The sequence below is a fragment of the Phascolarctos cinereus genome, unplaced genomic scaffold, assembly GCF_003287225.1.
Source record: "Phascolarctos cinereus isolate Bilbo 61053 unplaced genomic scaffold, phaCin_HiC Scaffold_7;HRSCAF=346, whole genome shotgun sequence".
Lineage (NCBI taxonomy): Eukaryota > Metazoa > Chordata > Mammalia > Diprotodontia > Phascolarctidae > Phascolarctos > Phascolarctos cinereus.
In genome coordinates this window covers 58,350,521-58,371,424 of record NW_027556180.1, presented here as the reverse complement: position 1 = coordinate 58,371,424, position 20,904 = coordinate 58,350,521, and the positions used below count along the sequence as shown (strand labels likewise).

General features: G+C 39.4%; 1 protein-coding gene across 1 annotated transcript in view; it reads right to left on the bottom strand.

Annotated features, from left to right (window-relative positions):
- COL4A4 (collagen type IV alpha 4 chain) overlaps nucleotides 1–20,904 on the bottom strand; it is a 152,458-nt gene continuing 131,554 nt past the window's right edge. The window contains exons 43-47 of the mRNA XM_078147440.1: nucleotides 16,517–16,645; nucleotides 7,897–8,013; nucleotides 5,106–5,294; nucleotides 3,899–4,185; nucleotides 1–3,193 (exon numbers count right to left, since the gene is read on the bottom strand). Coding sequence (XP_078003566.1) covers nucleotides 2,930–3,193; nucleotides 3,899–4,185; nucleotides 5,106–5,294; nucleotides 7,897–8,013; nucleotides 16,517–16,645 — 986 coding nt within the window. The 3' untranslated portion in view covers nucleotides 1–2,929. The remainder of the gene's footprint in view (nucleotides 3,194–3,898; nucleotides 4,186–5,105; nucleotides 5,295–7,896; nucleotides 8,014–16,516; nucleotides 16,646–20,904) is intronic.

The following is a 20,904-nucleotide window of genomic DNA, read 5'->3' as shown; positions in this document are numbered from 1 at the left end:
TTAGAGAAAGTGATACAATTTATTGCACATATTTTGCATTCTTCCTCATGAATCATTAAATATTTAAGCACTATAAAAATTCAAGCATTTCAAGTGTGTGTACCAGTCAGCCTTGGTGTTTTAAAATACATTATGCAGAGTGCTGAGCCTTGAACAGCAATGATGGTTGCAAAATACAAATTTCAATTCAGATTTTGTTCAGTTCTCTGCAAAACCTCATGACACTCTCACCATGGGGAATTACAGTCATCCTTCCAGTAGAGTGACTTTGAGAATTGAAACCCAATATAATGGAATGCTAAAAAGCTTTGTACAAGGGAGGGTTCAGTGGGGAGGGGCGAAGGAGGGTGAAATTAAAAAAAAAAAAGATATCAATGCAAAAAGAAAAAAAAGTATCAGTCAAGAATCTAGGGAATTAGCAAAAGGAACTCCAATAATACAAAATGACCTTTCCCTGGGGAATTGTTTTCAAACTGATTGAAAAATCACAAGTTTTTGTTTGTTTGTTTGAAGACAGTGATGCTGATTTTGAAGAATAAGGTAAGACTTTAAGATAGTGCTGTTTTGAATGATTCCAGTGACACTGTTCCAGACACACTACAGAGCAAATCGTCCACTGGTTTAAGACTTTATTTTTATGTATTTGAAGGAGAAATAAATAGAATGTTGTAAAGCCAGTGGGAAAATGTTTGACTTCACATGTGACATGCCAATATTTCTTTGTTTACCCCACACTTATAAGAACCCAAAATGGGCTCATAAAAGCCCATCTTTAAGTGCTCTGAAGTCCTTTTAGGAGGTTTGTCATTTGGAAAGGGGCAAATGATTTGTGAAATTAAATTCTATAAATATATCTAGGTGCAGGGAAAAACATTGGGATAAGGACAAAAGATTAATTACAAATCTTTTAACTGATACTGAATTCTGGGTACTCTAAATGTGTGTCTAGTTGACCAGCCGTGGCAAACATGCTGTCATTAAAACACATAAAGTGTTGGGGGTTTTTTTAGTTTCTCTTTGGTTTTGTTTTTTTTTAAGCACTTGGAAACATAAGTTCTGCAACATTTTATGTTGTAATTTAAGCTTTTCCTGTAAACCAGAAAAGACCTCAAAACGAGGATGCCATATACCATGCTCCCATTTTTGATGCCGGTAATCAAAATCCATTCATCCCTAATCCTAACTGTAGAGATCTTCCTCCCTCTCTATAGTTTCATCATATATACACTTCTCTTCAGTCCTGTAGAGTGGACTTCTCTCCTTCCTTTTATGGGTACTTTTGTCTCTGGAATAATTTAAAATCCAATCTTTGGGAGTATCACTGTCTCCATGAGTCAATGGCTGTATTCCTCTAGATTTCAGACTGAGCTTTCTTTTGGGTTCTTCAAAAGCCTCAAGACTACACTTTGTTGTTGTGGCAGGCCTTTTTTTTAGAAATGGAAATTCATTACTATTTTAAGATTTTAGTATTGGGATGCTGGATTCTCAGAGAAATAAAAAAATGGATCCTTTGGTATAAAGATAGCTACACTTAAAAATTAAGACATAGATGTGTTCTGAATTTTTAATGAAAATATCAATCTGTCCAATGTCAAAGTGCTGCTTTGCTTTACTATACAAATATAACATTTCAGAATTAGAAATTTTGGAAAAGGAGAATTTAACATACAAACATAACATACATAGATAGACATCTCTAGTGGTTAGCAGAATGTGGCTTTCATTTATTAATATTTTTGTGTCTTTTCAGTGGCATGACCTTGGCCTAAGTGAATATGCTTACTTAAGATTAATTAAGCCAACCCTTAATTTTCTCTCTATAATGATGGCTCTGTCACTTTTCCACATAAGATACCATCAATGTACATGGAGAGAAAAGTATCAATTATAAAATGGAACTAGACAGTCTTTCCCAGGAAGGGTGAGGAGATGCTCTGTATACAGTGCCCTTAAACTTTCTACCCCTCACATCCCACCTCCTGTATGTGGCATCTCCATTAGCATGCCAACACTTCAGGGCAGACCGTCCCCTTTTACTTGCAGGGAAATCACCTGTTTGGAAGTTTGGTGGATTAGGGGGTCTATTTTCATTAATCTCTATCTTCCTATTCATTAGCAGCTCTTAGGGGCTTAATCCCTTATTGAATATACTTTTTTTTTTCATAATTGCTACTTTTCAAAAGGGCTGTCAGAGTAGGCATTTCTGTTCTCAGGGGAAAAATGCAAACGAGAAGGTAATGGCTTATGTTTCTCTGATGTTTTTATGCAAATGTGATGTGTTTCTGGGATACAGTGACTATGAGCCATCCTAGCCTAATGACGTTTTCACCTTGGAAGTGAACTATTAACACTGGTGGTCTGGTTTCTTTGTGTCTTTGGATCATGGTTTCACGACCTTTTTAAAGTGCTTGAAGAATTCTATGATAATTTGAAGAAAACCTGGTACAATTTTTTTTAAAGAACTTTCATTTTCTGGCTCTGTTGGGCTACATTTTTTTTTTCCTATAAAAGTCATCCACTGGCCTTCTGTGCTATGAAAACAACTAGCTTCAATTGCTGGGGATTTTATGAACTCATGAAAGAAGCTTCTGATGAAGAGAATGCGCAATCTGGCCATTTGTGATTTCTTTGCCTTACTATAAATGAGCATTCATGGTCAATAAAGCCAGATCTTCCATCTTTCATAAGATAATAAACAATATTTGGGCTCTACCTAAGTGGAGAGGTCCAGCCAAATCCTAGTTTGTTTGATCTGTACTGAACTGAGAAGGGGCTTACAGTACTGTCAGGATAACCATGTTTAAATCAAGGATCATTTGAAAAATTAAATCCTTGTAATAAAGCACCATTAGAATCTTTTAACCCAACTCCCTTCTTCCCCCTAGGAAGTCTCTGTGTGAGCCACAGCAGGGTGATGCTGTGCGGCTCCTTAGCTATACTTCATGCAGACCTGGCATCTGCTGGTCTGTTGGCGCTGTGCCTGTCCTTGTTTTAAGGTGTCTGGCAAAGGAGCCGAAGAGAGCAGCAAGTCTGGTGGTACCGTGGTTAGCCAGAAGCTGTATTCATTAGCGAAAAAGTGACAAGTCCCCTGCCGTCCTTGGCACTCGATGAATGGTGCCGCTCTGAAATCTTCAAGGCAGCTTCCAGGTGATGTGAGGGACTGGCCTCCTCCTTGATCCCCAGCCCCTGTGTGCTAAACAGACAACAAAGACAGCTGAAAAGAAGGTGTCAGGAAGGGGGACTGCAAAGAGTGACCACTGGAGGGTTCGAACCAAACACTAGGAGCAGCCTCATCTAACCCAGGGTGACAGGGACTGGCCAGAATGAAGCACTTTCCTCTCTGACCAGATTATACTGAGAACAGAAGAAGACTTTGGGGAAAGAAGTATTGTTCACCCTGGGGAAGCAGTGCCAGTTTCGAAAAAGGCAATACAAGCTCATTTCATGAGCTCTGCCCATCAAAGCAACAAAAAACAAAAACAAACAAAACAAAACAAAAAAACAACCTTGAAGTGCAAAATAGCTGTGCATCTCAATAAGCCATGCTCACAAGGGGCTTTCTTGAGCTCTATCTTATTGTCTTCCACACCCCACTTCAACTCCAACCCCTCATAATTCCAGTGCCTTCCCTCTGTTATTTTTTCCTGTTTCTCCTGTATATAGCTTCTTTGTATATATTTACTTGCATGCTTGTCTCCCCCATTAGATTGTAAGCTCTTTGAGGTCAGGAACTGTCTTTTGTCATTCAGCACAGTGCCTGGCACATAGGAAACACTTAATAAATGTTTGTTGATTGATTGATTCTGATATTTCGGAAAAATACTATTTAAACTTGGGATAAAGTAGCTGTAGGAGAGCTTTACAAAATCCCACGCAATGTAGATGCCCTGTAACTTACCATTAGGAATGAATACCCTATCCAAAGGCTACTCCAGTTGGGTGGACATGGAGGAATTGCCTGATCTTGACTGTGCACAGCTATAGCCAGAGCTGGGGCCTCACACACAGCACACCGGCTGATGTAAGCTTGTATCTCATCTTCAGAGAGGGGCATCATGGGTAGAGGAGCAGCACTCGACAGCCAGTAGGATTTGTCATTCCTTCTGGCATAATGGCAGACTTGGTTAATGTTGCAATAGGCAAATGGCATGGTGCTAAACATTGGAAGGCAGGAACCAGCGAGACCTAGGAGTAAGAATATTCCAGTGTTTCTTCTCTGTGAACATTCCAGCATATTAAGTGGCCTTTAGGAAAGAGGAGATCCAGGGGATTGTTTCTGGCATAGCTATGGCCCTTGCCTGAGAGACATGATTCCTGGGGGTAATGAAATTGTGGTGTAAGGCCCACTGCTTTTTTTCATGATCTCAACCTTAAAGGTTTTGAGCCAGAAGGGACCCCAGAGGCCATCTGGTCCAGATCTTTAATTGTACAGCTGAACTCACACGTAATATTCTGGTGAACCAGGTTGAGTAGGGACAAGACACAATGCAATCATTTCATGTCCTTCCTTGTCTTTCTCCATAGCATTCTCCAAAGTGATGCAGTGTTGGAGACACTAAAAACTGTTGCTTTGAACCTCGTTGTGTCTTGCAAAACACTATTAACAAATACCAAGCAACAATCATGTTTCATCCTCATATCAAGGCTTCGAAATATGAAAAAATATTGCCAAGTTGGCTCAAAATTTGTCTTCTATGTGGCTACATAAGGTATTGCCTTTAATGTGTGCACCATTGTGTACACTACCTCAATGTACATCATTTCATGAAATAATTTTCTATTTTACATAAAACACTTTATATTTAGGCATAACATTACTATTTTCAGATACACTAGAGTGGCACTTGACAGCCAATAGGATTTGTCATTTCTTCTGGGAAGAAGAAAAGGTTAAGAAAGGGAAGGGAAGGAAAAGAAAGAATTCTGCAAAAACAAATCAAAGAAATGAAAACATCAAATATAATACAATGTGCAACTAAAAGCTTAAAAAGTTTTATGTTTTATTATAGTAAATATCGGTAACTTAATTGATTTGATTCTTATAAAAATATACCAATATATCAATATCCACAGATTCAAACAAAGATTCTGCTGTAAAGGCTCACCTAGGTCTTGGTTATGTGCTTTCTCCTGGCCTTCCAGATACAACAAACTATATCCAGTCCACAGCCTGGGCATTCCCTCAGGGCAAGAGGGTTCTTTGTCTGTCTGACTGTGGAGAACCAGTAGGAATCCATTAAGGTATCTAGTTCCAGAACCTTTGGGTCCTGGATCCCCAATCGGGCCAGGGGGACCTTGTGGTATAAAGGGAAAAAAAAATAAAGGCAACCTAGGATGTTTAAACAAGTAATGGTTATTTCATTTATGTATGTAACAGAATAATGCTACTCTAGTGCATGACCCCATCATCCCCCCCCCATGAGCTGATCCCTGAGCCTTTGATTCACGTTTGATTCAAGTCAATAAAGTTTGATTCACATCAAGTCAAGACATCACCCTGGTGATATCATTGGTCCCCTCTGAGAACAAAGGATGAACAACAATTAAAAAAAAAAACCAGAAGCAGTTCTTAACTTTTTAGCATCAAGTCTCAACTAAAATCTCACCTTTTATGAAAAGCCTTTCCTAGTCCTCTGTGATGCTAATGCCTTCCCTGGGACTTTATCCTGCCTCTATCTTGTTGTTTGCAATGTCTTCCCTACCCCTACTCGCTACTAGACTGCAAGTTCCTTGAGGGGAGAAATTGTTTGCCTTTCTTGTATTCTTAGTGCTTAGCACTGTACCTGATACATAATAGACACTTAAGAAATGCTTGTTGCCTTGGCTTTCACAGTATGATGAACTCTATTGCCTACTCTTCAGAATAATGTTTTTTAAAAGCATTAAATAAAGCACATAGAATTACAAAGAAAGACAATTATCTTTAAATACAGTTATAAAATATGTTTTTTAAGTTCACAACCCAAGGTTAAGAATCTCTGTCCTATAATAAGACATTGTCCTCCAATCCAGTTCATTGAAGATGCCCACATATATAATCGGTCATTATTATAAGAGCTCCTGCTTTATGTGGGAGTTCCTGGGGGTTTGTTCCTTTTCATGACCCTTTTTGGGGTTTTCTTGGCAGAGGTACTTGCTATTTCCTTCTCCAGCTCATTTTACAGATGAGGAAACTGAGGCAAACAGAATTAAGTGACTTGCCCAGGGTCACACAGATAGTCAGCATCTGAGTGAGACCAGATTTGAACTCGGGGAGATGAGTCTTCCTGACTCCAAGTTGGCACTCTGTGCACTATGGCGCCACCCAGCTGCCCCAGGAATTCAGTAAATATCAGGAATAGGGAGTACTTGGAGATTCTGGGTTATTCCAGTGGCTTTCTTGCTTTCAGGAGAATTAACAGAGATTAGAGCAGCTATCCCAAATGCAATCCCAGTCCCTAATCTCAAATGCCCCAAAGTGATATCAGTGCATTTTATTTGCATTATTCTTGCTTCTTACATAGATTCTGCCTACAAAATAAGCTCACAGCTAAATAGTTCTTTGCCATTGACAAAGTCCTTTCTTCATAATGACTTTGTGAGGTTGGGAGTTCCAACACTGTTATTTCCATTTTATGTTTGAGGAAAATGAGTCTTAGAGAATTTAGGGGACTTGCCCATTATATAGTCAGAAAACATCAGAACCAGGACTTAAACCCAGGTCTCCTGATTTTGCATCTACCAGTACCATCTTGCCCATTGAAACCACCAACGGTGTTGGTTTGGTACAATAGAACAACACACACACACACACACACACACACACACACACACACACACACACATTTATTTTGGTCTAGACCCATGATTTCATCAATGTATTCCCTCCACTAATGCAGACTGGCAACTCCTTTGTAATTCATAATTTTAGAGAGTTCATGGGGACACCAAGAAGTTGAATGATCTTCCAGGGTCATGCAGCTAACACATGGTCATAGCTATAGAGCTAGAAGAAACCCAAAAGGTCACATTGTCCAACTCCCTCATCTGAGAGATGAGGAATCTGAGGCCCAAGGGGATTTGGTAACTTGCCCAACATCACTCAGGTAGTAAGCATCAAAGGTGGGATTTGAACTCAGATCTTCCTGTAAGATCCCCTGCTCTTTTCACCATGTCACACTGACACAAGTTTTCTTTACTCCAAGGCTAGACCTCTCTCTGCTTTGTTTTATTGCGCTATATTAATAAGAATAAAATGTGAAAGCTAAAACAGTTGGCTTAGAGGCATAATCAGACAATTATCCTGTTCGGGGGAAAAAAAGCACAGCAATACCTCATGTTTCATACTTTAAAAGCTTTTTTCCAATTTTCACTACATATATTTTCATTCTGACTCAGAAAAGACTCCTTTATTCTATGTTTGTTCCAAGGAATATCTTAATACTTAAGAAAAACTTGAGGTGTCAATAAGTACTGGAAACTGGGAGTCAAGGGAATTGAGAATGGTATGGACAGTGATGGACGGTGACCACTTCTTCAGCATCACCTTCCAATAGCTTTTAGCTAAATTTCTTAGGGTGCATCATTGCAGACAATGCCAGATGAACTGGTTTTTAATTATGTGGTAAAACGAAAGAGTGATAGAGGTTGAAGACAGACATATCTCCAGACTTGCTAATTAGCAGAGGATTTGTAAAACACTGCACTGGACTCAGGGAATCCTTTGACAAGGTTTCATGATACTTAAGCATCAAGTGAAATTCAGGGACATCTGTGCTTGTTTTGTTATTGAAATGAGGCTGCCTTCTATCAGGTTACAGAAAAACCAACCCTGGAAAGCTACTTTCATTATAAGAGGTCAACAATCTAGCTCAGATGACTCAGATCTACCATGCTCATAGCCAAAGTGGAGCTTACCTGGTGCACCTCCACAGCCTTCTTCTCCCGGGTCTCCTTTGTGTCCAGGGGGTCCTGGAGGCCCAGGACCACCATCTGAACCTCTTTGGCCATCCACACCACGTTCCCCTTTGTGTCCTGCATAATAATTCATATTGTTTAGTCTACATATTGTCTTACACAAAGTTCAGAAATACAAACCTTCTGTGTCCTGGGCTCCTGGGAAAACACTGCTGACATCTCTGGTATTTTCCCATGCCACATGGGACAATTAGGGACTGGGGCTGCACTTGGGATAGCTGCTCTAACTTTCTTGTTAATTCTCCTGAAAGTAACCCTCTCTAACTTTAATAAGAAAAACCCAGTAACCCATTTCCATGTCCTCTGCCCCCACTTCATCTATTGGACTTTTAGCCAATCTTTAGTCCAGCTCCAACACCACTTCCTCCATTAAATCTTTCTTTCCATTAAATCTTTTTTAAAAAATAAATTCACTTTTATTTTATAATAAAAATCACCTCATGATACAGTTCATCTGATAGGTTCATCTGATGTGAAATAAACCAAAAATTACATCATATTAAATGGAATTCATAGAATTCTATGTTTAAAAAAAGACCCAAAGAGTAGAGCTAAGAATTTTAGAGGCAAGCATTTAGGTGGACTGGATGTTTGACGGACTATATGAATATATCTTTCATTTAAGCTGCTTGACAGCTGGGACTATTTCTTTTTTGTCTTTGTATTTCTAGCACTTAGCAAAGCCCCCTTATACAAAGCAGGCAACTAATTATTTCTTGCTGAATGGAATTATTTAAATAGGATGGTTAAAATGTCAAAAAATATTGTTGTTATTCATAGATACTAATAATATTTCCGATGCCTCAAGAAGAATTTAAATATTATGTCATTTTAGTTATTTATTGACTTTGGTCCTTAATTAAGCAAAAAAGATATAGCTAGTCATTGTTGGTTAATCCCATTCCTCAAAATATATTGGAACATGAGCGTCATGTCTGGATAAAATATATTTTCAGGAAATGTTCCCCTGAGGTTTAAAAGGTTGGGGTATGTGTGTATATATGTGTGTGTGTCTGTTTCTGTTTGTCTGTCTCTTTCATTTTCAAGTAATTAATTCAAGTAAGCCACCACTCCAGTTCTCTGATAACTCATCTTGGCATGGAAGTCTCTCTGGATTCCTAGAAGCTATGTCAGGAGGGTACAAAGTCTGCAGGGAAGTCTCTGAACACAGGTATAGCTATGCCCTTCAAAAGGGCTATTTGGGGTCAAACACAAGGAATGTCATCATATGTGTGAAAAAGTGAAAAGTAGTGTCTTTCTTTTCCCGATGATCCCAATCAAGATCTTGTGGTGACTTTGCTGTTTCAAAATTGGAACGTTCCTATTTCCAAGGAGCAAATCCTAAGACACATCGATTTCATGATCTGGGCTGCTTGTTCTCCCTTTTAGCTTCCTCCATTAAATCTTCCATAATAAGCTCTCACTCTTGAATCCTCACACAGAAATTTGTTTTGCAATCAATCAATCAATCAGCAAACATGTTTCAAGCACTTACTATATTGCACTCATCATGTGAAACAAGTATTCTAATGAGCTGACTATACAACTCCACATGATCTAGCCTTATCTAAACTCTGAACTTCCCCCGGGACCTAACACAGTGTGTCTGCATATGGTAGGTGATTAATAAGTGTTTGTTAAGTGAATTAAAATCAGTGGTAATCTCCACACCAGGAAGGGTGTGAGGTGTGGATTATAAATCAAGTATGGGACAAAACCAAGTCATGGAGATGATGCCAATGAGCACATGGATAAATTCATGATGTGAAGATGAATTAGGAAATGGGGAAAAGGCATAAATAATAATCAAGAAAGAAGTGTGATGGGTCAGGGCAAGTTGGGAAAATGAACTAATCCAAAGGTTCAGATAGAATTTGAAGATGGGGCTAAGGATATAAGTCTGAAACTAAAGCGTAAATCACTACTATTCTCATTTACAAAATGGGGTAATTATAACTAGAGCATATCATTTAACTGTGCAGAATGGATAATATATGTAAAGGGCTTTGCAAACCCAAGATGCTTTGTAAATGTCAGCCATTATTATTATTCAATGATAAGGAATGAGAAGCTAGGAAAGTGTAGAGCAGAGGTAAGTTATATGGATCAGGAGAGTGATGTGGGGATCAGGGTAGTCAAAGGATGAGCCTTAAAGTAGGGTTGAGAGCACACTCTAGGTAGGACCAGTTAGAAAGAAACACATTTTTAGTGCAATCAGGAATGAGGTAAGTAGGAAGCATAATAATGCCCAAATGGTTCAGAAATGATATAAGAGCAAAACCATTATCTATAAGGGTGAGAGTTGTAGATGTCACATTTTAGGAAGAATATTGGCAAAATGAAACCTGTTACTCAGTTTGACTTTAGCTGGCCCCAGAAAACCTAAGAGCAAGATGTCTTTGTGAGTTATTTGGGGGAAAAGAGAAGGATCCAAAAAAATCGACAGGACTAATGTTTGGGGTAGATGGGGCACTGGTAACTGGCAACAGAAAGAAGATAAAGCTGCTCAACTCTTGTTTTATTTCTGTTTTCACTCCCATGGAGAGTGATCTTTGGATCATTGGAATGGACAGAAAAAAAATAATACATGACTAATAGAGAGTGAACATCTAAAATAGCTAAGAACAGAGTAAGAGAGATCACCTAGCCACCCTATGTCCAGATACTGGAAGAACTGGCAGATGTGATGGACAACTCATTGCCAGAGATTTTTGAAAAACTCTGTTGAATAGTAGAAACACACAAGGCTGGAAGGTGACAGGTCTGTCCTAATTTTCAAAAAAAGGAAAAGAGATACAATTCCATAAACTATAGGCTAGTGAGCTGAACCATTCTTACATATAAGTAGCTCGATAACACAGCAGACAGAGTGCTGGATCTGGAGTCAGGAAGACCTGAGTTGAAATCTGGTCTCAGATATTTACTAGCTATATGACCCTAGGCAAGTCATTTAACCCCATCTGCCTTAGTTTTCTCACTATAAAATGGGAGTAAAAATAGCACCTACCTTCCAGGGTTGTCATGAGGATAAAATGAGATACATTTGTAAAGCATTTTGCAAACTTTAAGTTGCTATATTTATGTTAATGCTACTACTACTACTACTACTACTACTGCTACTACTACTAATATTACTATTACTACTACTACCATTACTGCTGCTGCTGCGGCTACTACTACTACTACTACTACTACATCTCTTCCTCCGCAATTTTTTGGAATTCCCTTCTATTACTTGTTTGATTTCTCTGGACTTGTTTTTGGGATGTCCAGTTATCTCCCACTAGGTTATATTAATTTCTTTTTTGTCAGTACAGTGCTTTGTAGGGTGGGCCATCTCTACTCGTCCTGATCTATATCTCACCACTGGGCCCAGATGGCTCTGGAGGAGAAAGTGAGGCTGGTGACTTTGCACAGCCTCCCTCCCTATAGTCCAATTCACTTGCAAGTCATGGCATCATCTTCCTGATGTCACGGTCTTCTTTAGGAATGAAGAACAAAACAACAGCAATGACAACAGGCCTTGTATGGTGTTGTGATGCACCCCCTCAATGAAATTAGAAAATGATCCCCTGAACATCTCCCCTTTTTAGTAGTCATGTAAAAAACAACCTCCTTTCCCTGGATTACATGAAGAGCTATTCCATTCAGCTTAATTCAATAAGCATTTCTGAAGTACCCATTAAATGCCAGGTACTGAGGCGGGTGATGGAGAGAGGATAGGGACAATGACCACACCTGCGATTTCACTGGCACAGAGAACTCCCAGTGAGGAAACTCCCTCTACCGATCTAGTTCATCACATTCTCCGCAACTGACAGAGTTGACCAGAGCACTGAGAGGTTAAGTAATCTGTCTAGGGTCACAAAGGCAATATGTGTCAGAGGTAGAGCTTGAACTCAGGTCTTCCTGACTTCAAGACCAGTTCTCAATCTACTATGCCAAGTTACTTCTACTGGCAATGCAGATACAAAGATCACTGCCCTCAAGAAGCTTACATTATGCTGGAAGAAACAACATATGTAAACATAAGCATACACAATATATATTCAGAGTAAATAAAAGGTAATTTGGGGAAAAGGGGAGGTGGAGGACCCACGACTGGGCAGAACAACAATGGCACTTGAGCTAAACCTTAAAGGAAGCTAGAGATTCTTCAAAGTGGAGGGGAGAGGGCATTCCAGACATAGGGGTAAAGGCAGAGTCAGGAGGTGTATGGGAACAGCAAATAAGGATTTGGGCTGAAGGTGATCATTGCACTCACATAATACAAAATTTCCATTTACTTTGAGACAGAGAGATGGGAAGGAGGGGAGAGGGAGAGGAGGTTCCCTGGAAGTTATCAAAGCATCCGTGTTTTTGTGTGACCCAAGCCTTGGTCCCTTGAGGATGTGCATGTTTCTGGATCAGTGTGCCTGAGCTCCAACAGTGCAAGACGGGGAGTGGGCTTGACCCATTTCCCTGTGTTATTGCAGAGGCAGCAGGTGGGCTTTCTGTTATATGTGTTTGAAGAGCTCATTATCTATGGAGTTGGGGAAAAGTTCCCACACCAGATGTTATAATGTGGGCTTTGTTCCCTTCAGGGAAAGACAGAAAGAAAATTGTCAGGCTGAGGATGTTGCCTTAGAGACAGGGAAAGAGGTTCCTGTCATCCGAGTTATCTGCTGGGCTCTTCATACTGCACTGGCGAGATCTGTGATGGGATGGGTTTTTTTAACAGAGTGAAATAACCTTTAGCTACCATCCTGCGTGACATGTGATTATCTTCTTTGAGAGAGTCAAGTGGCCTGGCTTGAAAAAAAGGCAAAAACAAACAGAGCTGCCAGGGTCCAGAAGCAGCTTTCTATTCAAAATGAGAGCCGTCAGATTCCTTCACCATAGGAACAGAGAGCCCAGCTTCTCTGACCACCTAGGAATTCCGGGCAATTCACAGGTACAGTTAGTGGAGTGCAATACTGTTCACAGGATCATAGGATCGATCAATCAGTCAACCAGCATTTATCATGCATCTACTATGTGCCAGCCATGAGGGAAGCAATGTGGCACATTGTATAGTGTACCCGGCCGAGAATCTGGAAGGCCTGAGTGCAAATCTGGTCTCAGACAGTTACTAGTTGTGTGATCTTGGGCAAGTCACTTAACCCCTGCTTGCCTCAGTTTCCTCATCTGTAAAATGAGGATAATAATAGTAGCTACCTCCCAGGGTTGTTGTGAGGACCAAATGGCATAATAATTATAAAGTGCTGAGAACAGTAATGCAGGGCACATAGCAAGTGCTACGTAAAAGTTATTTTTTTAAAAATACAGTTAATACTAGTATTTTTAGTAAAGTTTCTATGTTACAGATCTCTAACAGTCATTCAAACTTAGGCTGGCACATAGCAAGTGCTATGTAAATGTGAGCTTTCATTATTATATGTGCCAGTGGTGCTCTGGGTCTTGGGGATACAAAGATAAAAATGATACGTCCCTGTCCTCAAGGAGCTTACATTCTACTGGGGAAAGAACGTATATGTACATGAATGTTCAAAATAGATATTAGGGATTTGGGGATGTGGGGGATGGGGGTTAGCTGATAGGACAAAGAGGAAAAGGATTCAAGGGGAGAGGTGGCGTTCAGCTAAATTTTAAAGGAAATTTGGGGTTCTATGGGGTGGGAGTGAGAAGGTATTTGTGAGGTATGGAAGGCAAGCCATTACAAATGTGCAAAGATGGGAGGACTGTCACCAATGAGAGACAAAACAGATCTAGTGCCAGAAGGGACTTCGGAGGTCTATTTCCCTCATTTTACAGATAGAGAAACTGAGGTCAAGACATCACGTGACTTGCCCAAGGGCACCCAGATGGAAGATCGGGGATTTGAATCCAGATCCTTTTATTCCACAGTCATTACCTTTCCCACTCTACCATGAAATCTCAAAGAAGATACTTTGAAGGTATTAAGGACAAAAAAAAAGAAAACTGAAACTGAACACTATCATTATAAAGATCAAACTTGGCCCTAGAGAAAAGAAGGGAAAATACCCCTTCTTTCCTCTGCTGAGGTAGGAAATCATGTGCATGGAACATCACATACACGGTCAGACTCAGTTACTGTGTTGGTTAATTTTGTCTGCCTTGTTTTCCCCCTCTTTTTAATTTTTTTTTAACAAGAGATTGCTCCTTAGGTAGGGAAGAAGGAAAAGATGTATTTATAAAGGAAGGCGATATTCAAACAAAGAGTATGAATATAATTTTTGAAGACATTAAGTATTTTCAACATATAAATAAAGCTGTTATGTTTTAGAGACACAATATACAACGTATACTAAGGAAACAATAAGGACCTCAGAAATTCACTTAATGAAATGAGAAGTATAAATTGTATACTGAACACAGGGACTGATCAAGGAGAAAGATTATGCTGATTACACTGGCTAACAACAAAAGACTTTTCCATGCATCGTCAAAATCAGAAAGTTACAAAGAGAGGAGAATTCCAAGAAAAGAAAAACAAAACAAAATAACTTTTGGCTTAATTACCAGTACTGCGTGTTGGGAGGAAAAAAAGGAAGTTACTTTAATAAGCTTCCAATTATCTATGTACATGGATGGGTAATATGGCAGGAATAGCTTAGATGGGAGAACGGGGGCAAAAAATGCAAAAAAAAAAAAATCCCAAGGGCCCCAGTGAATGGAAAGAAACTGGATGCTTCCCAAATATTGCTGACGCTCCAACAGAGAGAGGCATCTCCTGATGATCCCAGCTTAGCCACTTGGGGTGGTGGGAAGATGAGAGAAACAGGTGGTATAGAACTGAGTTACACTTCCAATGACGTTGGCTCGAGACCAAATAGAGCCAGAGGCACAGCTGTGCTTCAGGGGAAGCTGAAGCGGAAATGGCCTTGGTGCCCATTTGGGTAATTCACACGTGGATTATCAAGAGGCGGCTGTGCTGTGAAAATTAGCCTAAGGAGGCCAGTAACCTCTGAATTAATCACCTCCAACTCTCTCATTGTTTCCTCCATGTCTGTGAGGCTGGAGGAAATTAAGGCAAGCAGGACCACTTTGGAGATGGTACTCCTGGAGGAATCATTGAGCTTCAGGATGAAGCTAGAGAAACTACCATGGAACTATTTTACAAATTTCAGATTATATAAAATAAATAAATGTGTGTATACATAGATATGTGTATATCTATGTATATACATATATATATATATATATATATATACACTCTCTCTCTCTCTCTCTCTCTCTCTCTCTCTCTCTCTCTCTCTCTCTCTCTCTCTCTCTCTCTCTCCATCCATCCTTTTCCTTCTATTCTAGGACAGCATTGAAAACCAGAAAGAAAAGTCACCCAGTCTTAAGTTCCACTTCACCAGTAGACTCCTTGAGGACAGAGGTGTTGATATTTCTTTTTCTGTCATTGTACCTCTGGTGCCTAGCACACATTGCTTTTCTCCATTGCCGGCATTTAATAAATGCTTGTTAAATGAAATTAATTTAAATTTCCTTCTTTGTCCCTTTCCATTGCTCTTTTTCTGCTCCATTCCTCCCTAATGACATATTTTAAGTGAATTTTAAAGTCTAAAGTGCAGTGTTGTTTTTTTTTCAAGTACCTACTAGGCATAAAGCACAGGGCTGGGAGCTCTGGTGAATGCAGTAATGTATAAGAAATAGTCTTTTCTCTTGAGCTTGACATCTAGTTGCAGAGAAAATATTTGAGCATTTGACAGTTTAAACAACAACAACAGATTTAAATAACAGTTCAAAAAGGAAGAGTAGAAGGGATGCCACAAGGTAGTACATGTAACCAGGAATAATAATAATAATGATGATAACTGATGGAGCACTGAACTTGCAGTCTGGGCTGCACTGGGAGGCACAATGGATCTGGAGTCAAGAAGACCTAGATTTGAATCCCACCTTAAATACTCACTAGCTTTATGACCCTGGCTATTAATAATAATAAGAAGAATTTATGTGCCAGGAATTATTTTAAGTGCCTTATAATTATTATCTCATATGATCTTCACAATGACTCTGGGAAATACAGGCTATTATTATCCCCATTTTACAGATAAGGAAACTGAGGCAAGCAGCAGTGCCGTGATTTGCCCTGGGTCACTCAGGCTAGATTTGCTCTCGTGTCTTCCTGACTCCAGGCCTCACCACCAAGCAGCCACATCTGTAAAATAAAGGGATGGGGGTCGATGGCCTTTACAATCTTTTCTAGTTCTAAATCTATGACCCCACGTAGCCCTTTAAGGTTGCAAAGTATTTAGAACCATTATTTCATTTGACTCCGACAATGACCCTGGGAAGTAGATATTATTATCCCTATTTTATACATAGGGGAACTGAGGTAGGCAGAAGTTAAGTAATTCTCCCAAGGTTAGAGATCTGGTAAGCATCCGAGGTTGGATTAGAATTTGGGTCTTCCTCACTCCAGGTCTAGGGCTCTGTCCACTGGACCACCCAACTGCCTCTTCCTATGATTTCTTCAAAACTCAGTCCTTTGTTTCTCCATTTCTGATTGACACAGCACAATCACAAGCGGTCTCTGAATCAATAATACCTGGTGAGCCTGGAGGACCTCGTTGCCCTGGGTGCCCCATCTTCCCTTCTGGTCCTCTGTGTCCTGGAACTCCTGGAAGTCCTGGGATTTGGGGGCATGAAGAAGTATCTGCAGGTGGGCCAGGTTCACCTGAAATATGGGGGGACATTCTTTCATGAAGCCCCATACAAATGGTCAAGCATTGTCTTCATTGTCTAGTTATCAATGACATCAGGTTTGAATTTAATGAGAAGAACGTTCCACATGTCATGTAGGACATGCCTGCCTAATTGATTTAAATGTGTGAGGTATTTCAGGGAGGGGGGGACTTTAGGGCTGCAAGATTTTGGCAACCCTCAGAGCATGCCCAAGTACTCCCCACTTTTCACTGTGGTGCCAGCTGCAAGGGGCAGTAGAATAGAATCTGGCCAGCCCCCAAAGCTGGCTCAAATGTCTTCCTAATGCATTACTGTAAAATTGAATCTGGTGTGTCTGCATGGTTCAATTTATTCTGATGGGTGAGAATTTCAAGATCTCCCAGGGCTCAATTTTTTTCCTTTTCAGTTACATTTAGAATATCTTTTTTTTAAAGCTTCATTCTACTACTTCATAGTTTCCTAAGGAGTAAGAATGTTGATGGGAACTAGGTATAGCTACATGGATACATAGATAGTTATAGATATGTCTATATCTATATGTTTTTGTTTTCCTTTGTTTTGTGGAATAACTTTTTGTGTTTCTTTAGATAGCTTAAAATAGAACCAATTTATTAATAAGATAGATGTATCACAGAGTATGTGGCCTTTAAATGACACATATTGGCATAAAGTATTTTTTAATCCATTGGTTATGCAGTAAATTGGTTTTGCAGTCTTTGTTGTTAGGACAATAAATAGTTACCTTCTAAGACAGTAGATTACAAGGTAATCATGGAAAGATTACTGATCCAAGAATCAGAAGACCTAGATTCTAAGCCTATCACCAGCCCTTATTGATTTATTTTGGGGAACTCACCAACATTCTGTAAAATCAGGGTAAAAATGTTTCCTTTGCTTATCTCATAGGGTCATTGTAAGAATCAAGTAAAAGATGTGAAAGTGATTTAAAAACCCTTGTGGAGAGTGTAGCACAAATGTGAGGCAGAATTATTATCCAGAAATTATGAAGCCGAGTATAATTATTGTTAAAATTAAGACGGGTCAGATATAGTGGCAAATGCCTATGACCCCTACTACCAGGAAGGCTGAGGCTGCTGGATTTTTTGAGTTTAGGAATTCTGATCTGTAGTAAAGCAAATGCTGATTAGGCATCTGTACTAAATCCAACACAAATCTGGTGAGTCCCCAGGAATAGAGGGACCCAGGCTGGCTAAGGAGAGACGAAATTGCCCAGGTTGGAAACAGAGCAGGTTAAATCTTCAATGGCAATCAACAGTGGGATCAGACCCATAAATGGCCACTCTACTTCCAGCCTAGGCAAGATAGAGATCCGATTTTGGAAAAAAGGAAAGAAGGAATGAAGGGAGGAAGGAATGGAGGGAGCGAGGAAGGAAGGAAGGAAGGAAGGAAGGAAGGAAGGAAGGAAGGAAGGAAGGAAGGAAGGAAGGAAGGAAGGAAGGAAGGAAGGAAGGAAGGAAGGAAGGAAGGACGAACCAGAGAGAAAGAAAGAACCAGAGAGTGGGAGACAGAGAATGAAAGAAAAAAGGAAGGAAGGAAGAAGAAAAGAAGGAAAAGGAAAGGAAGACAGAAGAAAAGAAGGAAAGCAAGGAAGGAAGATGATAGGTGAATAAATAGCTAGGTGATGGAGGGAGGGAGGGAGGGATGGATAGATAGATAGATAGATAGATAGATAGATAGATAGATAGATGGATAGATAGATAGATAGATAATAAAATGAAATATAGGAAGGGAAGGTCCAGACCTGTGATTTCATCAGTCTGGAGAATTCTTGCCATGAAATGTCCCTCCAGTGGTGAAGATCAACAGCTTCTCTGTCACCAATTTAGTCTTAGAGCAGTAGATAAATACTGACTGACCCAAGATCATACTTGTCACTATTTGTCAGATATAGGACTTGATCCCAGGTCTTCCTGACTCTAAGACCACTACCCCAGAGTGTCTCCCATTTCTTTAATCGAGCATGACAAGACTAATAACCTAGTGGTGGTGATGTATGGAAATTGTAAATGAATCTGAACCCGGCTCATTGTATTACTCCCTACTATTTGTGTGCTACTGAGCAAGTCATTGACTTTCTCAGGCCTTCAGTTTCCTTCTCTTACTCAGATGGGATTGGTTTAGGATCTAAGTTTCCTTGCAACTCTAAATCCTTTGCTCCTATGACAACAGTACATAAATATTCCACTTATCACATTTCTTAGGTCTTTATTTGACCCTGAATAGTTTCTAAAGTCACACTTTGTCCAAAATTTTCAGGGCACAAAATGTTTAATAGGGCTGTGTAAAGTGGACTCTAATTTGTGAGTCTAGTGGTAAATACCAAGGAAACTCCTGAAGTCCTGCCAGTCTTCAAGGAAAGTTAGAAATTTAACCCCTTGTAAAATGGGGTACAATCTTTCACCACAAAGAATTCAAGCAGACTGCTTTTATGTGGTTTGGACAGATGGTTTACACTCTGGGCCTTTTCCATGACAGTTAATTTGAGAAATGCACATGTAAACATTTCCTATTTGCCTTGCAAGTACATAGAGAGCAGGGAGATTTCATTGTGGCCAATAATCAGGGGATTGGATAGAACCAACACAAACATTATATTTTCCTTTTCTTTTGTAGAGAAATACTCTATTAAAGGAGTTAAAGATAGTTGAGGGATATTAAAAATTTTATCTTTGTCTTTATAAGGTATAAAGTGAATAAACATACAAAAAGAATCACAGAAAAAGTTTTAAAATACTATGGAACTTGCCAGTCTTCACAAATTAAGTAATTAGAGAAGAAAAGCTTATTATATTTCCTTAAAAGGACTTAAGGGATATTCTTCCCAAATTGTTGAAACTTCTTATTTTATGGATGCTCAGATTATTTCTATTGAAGAGACTATAAAAGAAACGTCCACCAATATGTAAGGTAGAATTTGGCTCAAAGCCACATCCTCATAATTCTGATTCAAAATGATTTAAGCTGGATGTATATCTCTGCCCACTTGACAACCTATAATGAGACTCCATGTGATGGCATTATAATATAAGGTTGCCATCTCTGTAACGAGCATGAAGCCACATTAAAGCCTGTTATAACTAAAACAACTCCTCAACAAGACAAAACCTTCAAGTTTAGCTCATAAGCAAAGAACAAAGACAAACAGAGTACGGAAACCAGAAAACCAAGAGAGCAAGTGCGTTCCACATAGAGCATCGCTCACCTGGGCAACCTGGAGGCGTCAAACAGCACAACCCAGATCATGCGGCATTTTCATGCAACGTGAAAGAGATTTTGGATTCACGAATTAGAACACATGCAACAAATACCCAGGAACTTGTTTGAGAATCTATCATTTGGGACAACATTAATGACAAAATACATCACATTGACTGCATCATTTAACTTTAAAAAAAAGATAAAAGAAATGTTATGCAAGTCCTTTAACTGATATAGTTGCTAAAACTACTGAGAATTGGGGAGTAGAGTTCTTGTGAACAAGGTGTCTAGGTGTCTGCTATATGCCAAGTGGGATCAGTGTACCATTGAGAGGAACTGGGCTGAGCTGCACTAGTTGGACAATCTTAGATTCATTTTGCTAAGCATCGTAGGGGATGCGGAGAAAAGGCAGGGGAAATATATATATATATAAAAATTTTAAAAACCCAAGGCCACAATTATCATACATATGCAAGAAACAGTCCAGCATCTTGGGTAGAAATTGTTCCTCAAACTCCAAAGACCAAAGGGATTCAGAAATGAGTAGTTCTGGGACATGGTACTTCTGGAGATCTCAAATGTGTCTTCCATTTCACCCTCTCTCCTAACTTATTCTTATCCTATGACCAGACTATTTCAGCAAATTCCAAAGCCTGTTTCTTTAAAGAAAACAAATATGCTTTGACCCAAAACAGTCCTCAAAAATCTTAAACAAAAAAATATGAAAAAGTTGATAGAGACACAGGGTGTCCAACATTATTAAAATATACAAAAGCAATACACAATAATATAATTCATCAAAACTTCTTCCTTGGCAGAGGTGAACCTTTATACTAAGAATGTATGCTAATTTTAAATAAATATTCTAAAAAGTGTCTAAAATATAACATTACCATTCAAGTTATTCAAGCATATACACACTTTTTTTTAATGAATCTTCTATGTTGTATATGAGAACACATCCTGATTGGCTGTTTGCTACCTCTGTGAATTTCTGCAGACCAACCTTCCGTGCCGAGAAAGCTTTCCTTT